The sequence below is a fragment of the Lottia gigantea genome (genome assembly GCF_000327385.1).
Source record: "Lottia gigantea unplaced genomic scaffold LOTGIsca_121, whole genome shotgun sequence".
In the NCBI taxonomy this organism is placed as follows: domain Eukaryota; kingdom Metazoa; phylum Mollusca; class Gastropoda; family Lottiidae; genus Lottia; species Lottia gigantea.
The window spans coordinates 329,147-341,653 of record NW_008707245.1 but is presented as its reverse complement, the minus strand read 5'-3'; the positions used below and the strand labels follow the sequence as shown (position 1 = coordinate 341,653).

The window sequence follows — 12,507 nt, the reverse complement described above, 5'->3', positions numbered from 1 at the left end:
TGTGTCAATGCTTTGATCGTGAAGACCCCAGAGCAGTGTGACGTTTCTGTTAACCATTAACTGGAAGGGTCGAGAGGTGGCTACACAATTGTTAAAGGGGGAAGGGTAAAGAATTTTTTTTTATATAAAACAATAAACGCAAGTCTATAGATTACAAAGAACAAATGTCATATAATGTCAAGAACAAATGTCATATATTGCCAAGGACAAATGTCATATATTGCCAAGAACAAATGTCATATATTGCCAAGAACAAATGTCATATAATGTCAAGAACAAATGTCATATATTGCCAAGAACAAATGTCATATATTGTCAAGAACAAATGTCATATATTGTCAAGAACAAATGTCATATATTGCCAAGAACAAATGTCATATATTGTCAAGAACAAATGTCATATATTGCCAAGAACAAATGCCATATATTGCCAAGAACAAAAGTCATATATTGTCAAGAAAAAATGTTATATATTGCCAAAAACAAATGTCATATATTGCCAAGGACAAATGTCATACATTGCCAAGAACAAAATGTCATATATTGCCAAAAACAAATGTCATATATTGCCAAGAACAAATGTCATATATGGCCAAGAACAAATGTCATATATTGCCAAGAACAAATGTCATATATTGTCAAGAACAAATGTCATATTGTCAAGAACAAATGTCATATATTGCCAAGAACAAATGTCATATATTGCCAAGAACAAGTGTCATATATTGCCAGGAACAAATGTCATATATTGTCAAGAACAAATGTCATATATTGCCAAGAACAAGTGTCATATATTGCTAAGAACAACTGTCATATATTGTCAAGGACAGATGTCATATATTGGCAAGAACAAATGTCATAATATTCCAAGAACAAAGGCCATATACTTTTGAAACAAATACAACACATCATTAAGATTTAAATGAAATTAAATGGGGGTTTTACATATGTCAAATCACACGAACAAAGCGGAAACATTACTTTTGTAGCTTATGTAAAGGTTACTACCTTAGATTTTTTATATATTTAAAAACAAGGGAAGTATATTAGACCCAGAAAGGAGAGGTAGACCCAATGCACAATATAATGAATATTACCTACGCATGAGTGCTAGATTCAATACTGGCGAAACATAATACAGGTAACATGACTTTAAAAGGGGAAGTAAATTTGATATAACGTATATGTAAATACCTGTGTTCATATTAGACAGACACGTATTAACCCACAAGGTAAGCAAAGTATATTAAATTCCGGTGATTGGGGACATATATTTTGGGGATGAGTGCCAGTGTCCACCATAAAGTAGGTGTAACCATTGGCAATCGAGTGAAATCTTGTCCTCGACGTTCTGCCTTTGATAAAGGTGTAAACCTAGGTGGGACGATTGGATCGTGTATAGGCTTATAGGCTTATATATATATATATATACTTAAATATTAGGATTACTATGTTGTCATATGCGATATAGTGTTAACTCTTCTGAATCGGAGAGTTCTTAACGTACAATGGATTTCCTAACCCCAAAATTGATCAGATAGATCTGATGCTGGTGATATTCATCCCAAGAGATTTAGCCCATAGTCTGCTGGTTGAGAGAGTCTTCACTTTTGTAATCCATCCAGCTGTTATTGGGTGTGGCCAGGGGCCATCTGGTAGAAAGGAACATTAATATTTTAGTCGACCCCGTTGTAAATGGGGACAGATAATCTGGGAATGATTTTCGTCTATAGGTTGGACCAAGGGCCAGAAGGATCCCTAATGTTCCAGTGGACCCTGTGGTATTTGTCAACAAAGGATTGTCCACAGGGTAGCTGGAAGACCGGATCCTTGAGAACATAAGTTATTTTTCCTGTGTTTTTTGTAGGTTACCATAAAAGTAGAATGTCCGATATCAAATTTATCCTTCGGCCAGAAAGTTTGACCGTGAGAGGAGTGTTCGAACGCAATCAGTATTCGTTTCCGGTACTACTACAGGTCACACAAGGTCACCATGGTGATATAGATTTGGATACATATTCCACAGGACATGTAGGTACCTTTTCACAACCAACAAAATCAGGTGTAAAAATACCGATAATTGAATCTCGATAATTGTTTATCACTTCTATATCATCTAGGGAAATCTTCTTAAAGAAAGTTAATTTTATTTTTTTTATTCATTTATTATTTTTATATTTCATTAATTTATTTATTTATTAATTTATTAATTTATTAATTTATTTATTAATTAATTAATTAATTTATTTATTTACATTAGATAATGAGAATCCATACCTATTCCAAACAACGAAGAGTGGTGGCCAAGGATAACCAGGGACGCCAGTTCAGTATTCCAGTCAACTATAAAATTAAATTTCGTCTATCCAAGAATTCTAAGAAAGGTACTAAGATAGGTTTAATATTCTGGATACCAATTTTACCAGCTGATCGAGCTCCATTCCAGCTAGCCCTGGTACTTTTAAGAATAGCAATAAAAATGAACTTCCTGATCAAACAAAAACTTAACAACCGTTGAAAACTGACATTGTCTTCGAAAAACCAGCCAGAACAGAACTATTAGCAATTATAACTTTGCACACATTAATGGTACAATTTGCCTTTATTTTTTTTATCAGGGAAAGAATGCACGCTGACAGAGATCGTAGAAAACAACACTCTACCAGTTAAAGTGGAGCTGTGTACACCGCCACCTGGTTACTCCTTACATATCGGCCAAAACATCAAGAACTTCGAGTCCTTTGGAGAGCTGAATCTCTTAGAGACCTACGACGAAACCTATCTATTGGCTAACAGTATTGTTGAAGGTAACAGGATATTCAAATCACAATTTTTTTAGAGCAATTTGCGAGAGAGTCTGACTGAGATTTTAAATGGATCATGTAAACTGTATCGCATTGCATTTTGCGAGTCAAATAAAAAAAAAACCCTTTCGCGATCAATATTGCCTTTCTTCTTCTCTTATTTACTCAATACTAAGTCTGATCTCTTCATCGTTTCTCATTGTTCTTTTTTGCTTTCCACCCTCTTTTCTTCTCCTTGCATTCTTATATATTTTACATATTCCCACTCCATCCAGCTTGGGTTAAAATGTTGAAACGTAACCCGGATATTTTCCGGACCTGCAAATTCTACGAGTCTATGTTGACCTTTCGGAAAATACTCAAGCCACAACAATTCAGCATCCTTTTCGAAGAGTCTACAGTTTTGGTGTTCAAGCCACAACAATTCGAAGAGTCCACAGTTTTGGTGTTCAAGCCACACTAATTAAAAGAGTCCACAGTTTTGATGTGAGCTGTTTCATGTTATTGCTGGCTAATCTGTTCAAACCCTAACAGTGCCCCTGTGCGACTGGGCTTATTACTTGCTCACTTTTTCGTGAAAAACAAACAATTGGTGTGTATTATATGTTACGGTTACTTCATATTTTTAGGGTCCATGGATTCAGAAGTATTATTTGTTCCCATATACCTAAAAAGCATAGTTGTGTCGATGATCTGTGGCATGGAGGGCTGTTCGGAATCCGAGTACATGACATTTCTGGAACACTTGAATCGATCAGCGGACGCAATCCATTTTGATACACATGGGGGTAATGACGGTGAGTAAAACTGTTTGTTACTCTGATCCGAGGAAACGTAAACTGGATGCAAAATGTCTACCATGTTCTGAAGCTATATTGCACGCATACCGCTTAAAGCACAGGCAACCCTGGCAGAGCAGTTTCTTATCTGTAAACCTTAGGTATGGGGTCCCAAATGGATGAACAGGTACTCCACGCAGTTTCCATCCTTAATTGGACCAGAACATTGAGTATAAGCTTCAGCATCTTCAGAAGATCCAATTAGCCGCACTCCCCTCAGTCGCGATTTTAGACATTGTCTGCTCTTTTCCGCTTAAAGTAGGGTATAATATAGAGAAGTAGCTGCGTGAGTTCTTGAGGTCCAATGGATATATTTTCTAAATTCTAAAATATTCTTAAATCTTTGTCCTCAGATATTGCTGTATATTCTTCATCCTCCGTCTCTATGGGGTCTGACAACGTATACGACTACATCCAACCACAACATTTCATTAAGTACCGTGAGACGTACAATCGCAGACCTTCCATACCCAAGTTGCTGAATATAAAAGAAATCACAGACAAGTTTGAGGCGAGACCAAAAGTTTTACCTAAGCCAGCGAAGGCATATAACATATACTCCAACGATCCAACCACACATGAAGATGAAGCCCCACCTATTCCAAAACGAAGAGCGGTTCCGAAACCAACTGAAAATGCTCCAACTAGGCATGATACGACTGGCCACCACTACGTTAACAACTTGGTTCGAGCTATGGTGAAACCTTTGGCAAAGGCTACTGAATCTGCATCAGGCAACAGACCTTCATCTGCTGAGGATGTAGGTTCGTCAACATGCTTTGCCAAAGGGCTATCAATTAACCAACTTGCAGATCGATTGGAATCCTTAAATCTAGGGAAATATATACAAACTTTCAAAGATGCTCAAATCAGTGGCGATCTTCTCTTGGACTTGAACCAAGCCGTTTTAAAAGAAGACTTTGAAATGAAGACGTTCGAAGCCATCAAACTAATGAAATATGCAAGGACTGGTTATGTCCCAAAATAAAATCAAACCACCAGACATGACATGAAATGAATGGCGTTTTATGTCGTACTTAACAAACCACAGGGGGGGGGGGGGGGGGGGGGGGGGGGGCACATACTACTTTATGTACCCCGCGGCTACCATGACCATAAAACATTTCTAGGAAATGCATGTTCCCAAATTCAACCAATCAATTGCCCTATTTATTAAAGATTTAACCCCCCCTTTTGAAGAATTTTAAATTTGTAATGACGAGTTTGATTGGCTGGCATAAATTATTCAACCAATAGCCCGCCCCATCAGGGACATACTACTTTATGTACCCCGCGCCTACTATGGCCCTAAGACATTTCTAGGAAATGCCTGTTCCCAAATTCAACCAATCAATTGCTCTATTTATTAAAGATTTAACCCCCCCTTTTGAAGAATTTTAAATTGGAATACCGGGTTGATAAATCCGAAGGTATTAATTCATATGCCAGGATTGAACCCTAGACCTTTAGGTTAGCGAGCAAGCGCCTAACTCACTGAGCCACCGCGACCCCGACGCTTATTGTAGTCGTAGAGAATCTTTCTTCCCACTTTGATGGCAGCTTAAATAGATTAATTAAGTCAAAGCAAATTGAATCCGCCGAATGTAGTCAGATTACGGCAGTTATACAGTCAAGCATTGAGACAGGAATTTACTGGCCAGCTGATATGAACGATGTTCACGTAACTTAATATTAATGTTGGTGATATGAATTCACGTGTCAAAATGTTGAATAGAAAGTGAGTGAGCACAATGTATACAACGACGGAAATCGTGTCCAAACAACACCCCCATTCGTCATACTTCCTCGTTAATAAGACCGTGTCAAAATCCGCTTTCGTGATGAATGTGCGATTACAGTTTATTCTAAATAGACGTTGTGGCCAGATACTCTTCAACTAGGATCAGAAATTCAGAATGTGGGGTAGATTTGTGATTCATCTTGGAAGATTAATTGCTTTAATTACCCTATACCGTCTTCATTAGCCCACATGGTGCAGAAAAGTAGGATGTAAAACTCCATTCATTTCATTTCATTTCATTTAATTACCCTATATATAACCTGCCAGCAAAGTGGTAACACCTCGTAGTCCTATATAGCATTTTCAAGAAATATTTTCAGGTATAATTTAGGACTTTTAAATAATGAAGAATTTGCATATAATACTGACTGTTTAAATTTATAAAAACAGACCTATACGCTCCATATATATTTTTTTTAAGGTCGAGCTCCATGTCCACCTGGACGGTGCCATCCGATCCGACACCATATTTGACATTGCTCAGTAAGTAAACCCTTTTGTTGTCAAAGAAGAGAGAGAGTTAGCCTCTAGCCAGACGCAAGCTTCGATTTTGTTGACATAATATTTAGTAAGATAGTCTCCCTTATCAGTAATTCAGCTTAGATGAATAAGGATTGACTTGTCGTTCGGAATGGACAAAAACATCGAGACCCATTGTACAACGTAGCTGAACACAAACCTTTCAATATCTAATGGCGAATTTTTCCCCTTACATTATTTTCCTTTGCTTTGACTTATTGACTTCTTCTTTCAAGTCTTTGCCTTCATCGTTTGGGACTTTTTGAGCCTCGATCTTTTCACGAAACCTTCCAATCGAAATTGATTGATTCTCTACCATAACCGCTTGACTTCTGGTTGGTGTATTTTAGAAGAAGAAAAATCCAAATCCCTGCCAAAACCAAAGAAGAGCTTCGCCAGCAGTTGCAAATGAAAGAAGCCAACCTCGACACTCTTCTGGAATATTTCAGGACCTTCATGCCAGTTGTAGCGTACGTATCAAAACTCCAAAATTATTAGCTTAAGAGGCGATCGAAAATGATCCAGTTGCATTAGAATCCAGTAGGGTGAGCTGATCTTGACCACAAACCAGCTTGCACAAATGATTCCAAGTAAACCAGTTGTTATTTATTGTTATACCTATGCTTGTTTCAACACCTTGGTCATTGTATTTTTTTTCAGTATTTGGTGACATATGCAATTTGAATCCTTGTTAAAAGTATGGTAGCTTATCATTTATTTACGTTTGGTTTGGTATATTTTAGAGGCAGTAGGGAAGCGGTTTACCAACTAGCCTACGAGTTCTGCGAAGACTGTGCCAAACACAAGATCAAATACGTAGAGGCACGATATTCACCTCACTTACTGGCCAATAGTTGTGAGAAACCATTCTACTCTCTGGAGAGAGGAAGCTTCACGCCCCGTGAGGTGGTGACGACGGTCAATGAGGCATTTGAAAAGGGTTCCCAAGATTTTAACGTGGATGTGAAAAGCATCTTGTGCTGCATCCGAACCAATTCAGGTGAGATTCGTCAAGATCATCTTGCAAACTTTAAAAGTACTCGTTACAAATATGCCCATTTAGATTCTGGGACTGACAGGGATTGGCCTGTTCTGAACTTACAGGCTTGGAATTGTCTCTAGTTTAGCTACGCTATAAGATCTTCTTAAAGAGGCACCACATGTGCCCTATCAAATTTTGGTGACGGGAGAGTTTGATATCTCCAAACACACAAGCATGGAATTGTCTCTGGTTTATTTCAGCACTCGTGATTGCAAAACCTTGGTCCAGCACAGCGTCAATGAAACATCATATCAATTTTATATTGAGTTTTACACCCACAGAAGAAACAGGAATCTAGACCTATTCTGAATCAGACTGTGGCTGTATCCAACGGAGTTCTAGAGATGCTTGATCCAGATTCCACTTTCTCTTCCAGAATTTTCAATGGAGGTTGCACAGCTCTGTCGTGATTTTCGATCTGATGGAGTGGTTGCTATAGATATTGCTGGACCTGAATTTATACTTGGTAACGACAAGGGGAACTCTCCACACAAGCTAGCCTATATGGTAAATGGTCATCAAATCTTGTTATCAATTCAAAAGAGTTCTAAGCATATTGAAATCGTAAAAGAAGAGTTTTACGTCCTACTTTTCTGCACCATAGGGGCTAATGATGACGGTTGTAAAGAAGTCCACCAGTTAGTGTCGCTGTCAAAGCAATAGATGTCATATTGCGGTCTGTATTGCGATACCGTATTTATTCCACCGAGGACTACATATAGGGTGTAAAGCTTTAATCCATTCTTCCAGGATGCATACCAAAATGGCATACACCGGACAGCCCACGCAGGAGAAGTAACGCCACCCGGCTCCGTTCTGGAAGCAATTGACGATCTGCACGCCGAGAGAATCGGACATGGCTACACCTGTCTAAAAGACGAAAGCTTGTATCAACGAATCAAAAAGGAGAGGATACATTTAGAAACCTGTCCCATTTCAAGCATGATGACTGGTCTTGCTTTAGCACATACCAAAATAAATCATCCAATTTCCAAGTAAGCATAGTAAATTCCATTGCCACCCAAGGTTCATCAATGGTATGACATAAATCCTCGTACGTGCAAAATAGAGATAACTGTCGCTGCAGCACGTTAGACATAGACGTGCGTGTAAAGCAGATTTTTTTATTCAACAAGGTCTTGATGGCCGATCATTAAGCGTAGCACGAGTTTCAGGCAACAAAACGAACATACTCACCGATACATTTACGTATGTACATAACTGAGGAACGTTACGAGTGTTCGTACGTGCAAAATGGAGAGTATCATTACTATCCCGTCAAATCGGTATTCCTTTTCATTTCAGGTTTGCCAATGACGAAGTGAATTTCTCCCTCAACACCGACGATCCACTGGTCCTAGGTAACAATATATCTGAAGATTATAAAGTTGCTATGGAAATGGGTTTATCACGTGACCAGATCACCCAGTCAGTAAGTAGAGCGTTTACGTTTCTGAACACTCTCAGAAGGATTTGAGACAGATATAGATAACGAATTATGTGCTGACATGACAAAATCTTCCAGTCACTCGGCAGGACGACAAAATCAGACGCACGTGAGATGTTCTGTGCATCTTAACGATCCCTCGACAATGAGTTTGAAATGTGTCTCATGTGTACATGGTGTACATGGTGTTGCTAATTTGAATAAACTCATGTTTCATACTTAAACAAAATTGAACCTAAACCATTACATGGACTTCTATTTTTCATTTCAGATTTTTAACGCAGCCCGCTCAAGTTTTACAAGCGATAAGGAAAAGGCGTCTCTTATCAAGGAGTTAATTAGAGTATACGGACAATATTAAAAATCGATCCTGGTGCCATTTTGGGGGTGCTGTGCATGGGGCAGGGATCACTTACTCCATCTTTTGGCATTCCCTTTTTTTTTACATTCGACGAGGTTTTGAATAGTCACAAACAATTGTAAACCCCATTTTGTTTGATTTTGTCTTCGACGTTCACTTTTGTAACAGTTTTGTTTGCTATTAAATGTCATTTTGCACATTAATTTTGTATAAAGTTCTGTGACTTTCAATGATCTACCATCCAAGGGAGAATACTCTAATTAGTTTACTGCGTATATCACACAATTATTTCGTCCTTAAAGTAAAATCCCTGCAAGACATTCATGCATTTCTCAAGCAGCTTGACATCCTAATTGACAGTCTTTTTTTAACCAGTTTCTTCCCTTGATCTGACAATAATCAACGACCAACCTTCCTGCTGACTGCATGTTAAAGATCAGCTGGTAAATAATCGGAAGTAGAAAACGAGGATGAAAAACTCAATTTCATTTCATTTCGTTTAAATTTTAGTAAACCTACACTAAAACTATGTACAAGATTAATCAAGATTAGAACATCAGGGCGTAAGACTCCATTTCATTTCATTTCATTTCATTTGAAATTAAGTAGGCCTCCGTCCATCAATAAACAATATGATCACAGTTATAATGGCTTTCATTCCCATGAGAGTATATCATCATAGTTCCATTTCCTGAGAGATCCCAGAATAAACAGAAAAGTCAATTAAGTGTAGATTGATAGCAGTTCGTAATATAAAGCGAATGAGATCAAATGATAGAGACATTAATAATTGTATTGTTTCTTTTGATTCATGCAGAGACTATTGGGTGCTGAACGTCGGTATGGATGATTCATAGCCATCATAGGACACGCTGTTTACTAAATGACACCAAGTCCAGTGGCCAATTGCCCAGAGTTCATCTCATGGTGCTGAGCTTCGGTATGGTCGATTCCCACGACACGCTGTTTACTAAATGACCTTAAGCAGTGGCTGAACTAGATTCCCTCCTTCGGGATTTTTTTTAAATATATGCTCTCTGCATTATTTCTGGTGGCGGGGTGGTGTCCGTGGACTTGGTTGAACCAGTCCCTATGGTATTTGAGCCGCTGACATCAAGTCCAGTTTATTTTGGATACAAAATCTTCATCTTAATTATTTCACAAGATGGGACTTATATACAATTAGTATTTTCAAGTATACCACCAATATCATCGTCATGCTGGTGATCCACTCTTCGGTTCCGGATGTACATTTCGCATTAAGACGTAGTACTTCTTCTAACATCAAGTCTGCGTTCTCTTCACCTATTTTCTTGGTTCACCAGTTCTCAATGTTTACATTTAGCGACAACAGGAAAACGAAATGTCAACTATTTTACAACAGGATCTTTAGTTCTACTACACAGACCACCTGCCAATGGTGTCGACTTCCGCCATTATCAGCGTGACAAATGGAATTACCCATTGTTTGTCTGAGACCAATATACGTTTCATGTTTTCAAAGCCCGGTGCATGTTTCATGTAACAAGTTGCCCTGCCATTTCGACATTTGGTGTTCCGAAGAAGTGGACAAATTGGAGATAGACCACTGATTTCAGATACACAAATCCAAAATCTAGACCAAATATTAGGCAAAGAATACACATAGTATCTCAAAGAGAATGGGAAGGAGGGACTCTAGCAGAACAGTTTAATAGTTCGAGACCATATGGTCAGATATAAGGCAAATCAAAACAAAATGTCATCGAGACCAGATAAGATAAAAATTGTCGGGGGTGGGAATTAGAGAGGAAACACAAAGATCCGATCACGCTTCAGAAGAGTGCTTTGTTTCCGAATCCCTTGACCATTTGACATAACTCGGTCAAGTTCCAGATAACCAAGGACCACTATCAGGAAGTCCCAACACGCTCGGAATCTTGGAAACGTGTTCACTTATAAAATAAAAAGTTCGTTAATAGTTGTCGCCCTTGATGGTGACCTTGTTGGTCGTAGAGGCGGAAAATGAAAGATGTGTTGCCGTAAGCCTCGGACGATAATAGTTGTCGCTCTTGATGGTGATGCAGGTCGTAGAGGCGGACATTGAAAGATGTGTTGCCGTAAGCCTTGGACGATAAACAAAGATCCCATGAGCTACAGACTGTACTCGTTGACAACTTCTCGGTTATGTCCTGACATGAAACATCACTTCGTCCTCCAACAACAATGTACCAAGTAGAATTTTACCAGGTGTTACAGGTGTGTGTTCTAGGGTATATTTTTAATATATGAAATTCGAAGGTCTCCGAAAAAATACTTGAGTTCACAGAGCTAATTATATTATCTTGATATTCTAATTTCATTGATTAATAAGTAATTGAAGATAGTAGCCCGTGGGGGTATTATGAAATTAATTAGCAATCAACTGAATGCTGAGCAAAGGGATTAAACGTGACTAATTGTGGTCAAATGAAGGACGTTCAGGTAGCCTGGGATATGGACCATTCGGAACAGTTTATAACTCAACTGCGCAATAATCTCGAAATTTTCTAAGACACATTTCTGTCTCTTAATGGATACGCTGATGAGGGGTCCATTTCCAGCTTTCCTTAGTACTATCCCGCAGTGGTGGGCTTTCTATGAGCATGCCTCTAAATCCCTAGAAATAGAACTGCCCAGTAGGTCGTAGAGACATATCTAATAACATTTACCTCATATTTATTAAAAGACCTTGACATTCTCGAGGCTTTTTCTAGTGAAACTAAACGAACGTTTTCGAATGATCAGCTTCAATACAAATTACTAAGATTTTTTTTTATATCATCTATATATTAAACGGTGGGAAAACGAACACATTTCACAGTGAACTGTGAGTTACGTACTGTTTTAATGGAATAACAACTTCTAGGGATATTGAAATCGTACAAGGCGATCTTTGGAGTATGAAATGAATAGAATAAAAATGGGATTGTAACTCTGAAGTAAGTTAATTGCTTTCGACTTCAATTGGTTTTTGTAATTCGTTTCTCATTCTTCAGCATATTACTGAAATTACTGTTTATTTTCTCACATTCTAACGAGATTCCAATGAAATTTCATTGTAGCTGTATTGCAGGTTTAGCTTTACTTTAATTCTAACTTTTTTTCATCGGTCGCGCGTTGTAAGTTTTCCTTAAAAATACTACTAATATATTCTGGTATTCTAACGAGATTCCAATGAAATTCAGTTCTTGCTTTGACTATAAAGTTCTTTAGATCCTCGGATTTGTAAGAAAAACATATTTTCCCTTGGATATTAGTAAAGGTTTCAGAGATATCAACAACCGAAAACTAAAAAGCAATTATCACTAATAGCCTAACAAATTAAGAAATTTAGCAATTGATGAATTGGTTCGTAAAAAATATTATGTGCCTCTTAGGAGCTAAATGAAACATAAAGACATACAATGAATTTATTCTCACTAATTTTGATTGAGCAATCGATTCAGAATAGTAGTAATTGTTGATGTAAAACAGCAGAACCACAAGCAGTAGTAGTAGATTGAAAAAATGGGAAGGTGGTGAAGTCGGAGTAGTAGTTAGGGATGAGCGAGAAGAAGACGTAGAAGAATAGCGGAAGACGCAGAAAGTCGTAGTCGAGGTAGTAGTAGTAAGAGTAGTAGAAGTAGTAGACAAAGTACTTCGGAGTAGTAGCAATGGAAGTACAAGTACATCG

General features: G+C 38.0%; 2 protein-coding genes across 2 annotated transcripts; both read left to right on the top strand.

Annotated features, from left to right (window-relative positions):
• Positions 1-1,281: 1,281 nt before the first annotated feature.
• Positions 1,282-4,631, top strand: LOTGIDRAFT_171851 (hypothetical protein; the record flags this gene model as incomplete). The annotated part of the gene is made up of 6 exons (XM_009048424.1): positions 1,282-1,378; positions 1,868-2,031; positions 2,261-2,384; positions 2,619-2,807; positions 3,434-3,601; positions 3,997-4,631. The coding sequence occupies 6 exons, from the start codon at positions 1,282-1,284 to the stop codon at positions 4,629-4,631; spliced, it is 1,377 nt and encodes a 458-aa protein (XP_009046672.1).
• A 1,231-nt stretch (positions 4,632-5,862) lies between these two features.
• LOTGIDRAFT_138054 (hypothetical protein) lies at positions 5,863-8,813 on the top strand (the record flags this gene model as incomplete). Its single annotated transcript, XM_009048423.1, has 7 exons — positions 5,863-5,927; positions 6,314-6,433; positions 6,707-6,963; positions 7,382-7,512; positions 7,756-8,000; positions 8,311-8,437; positions 8,724-8,813. Coding segments are annotated over 7 exons (1,035 nt in total), but the record flags the coding sequence as incomplete, so codon positions are not given.
• Positions 8,814-12,507: the final 3,694 nt, after the last annotated feature.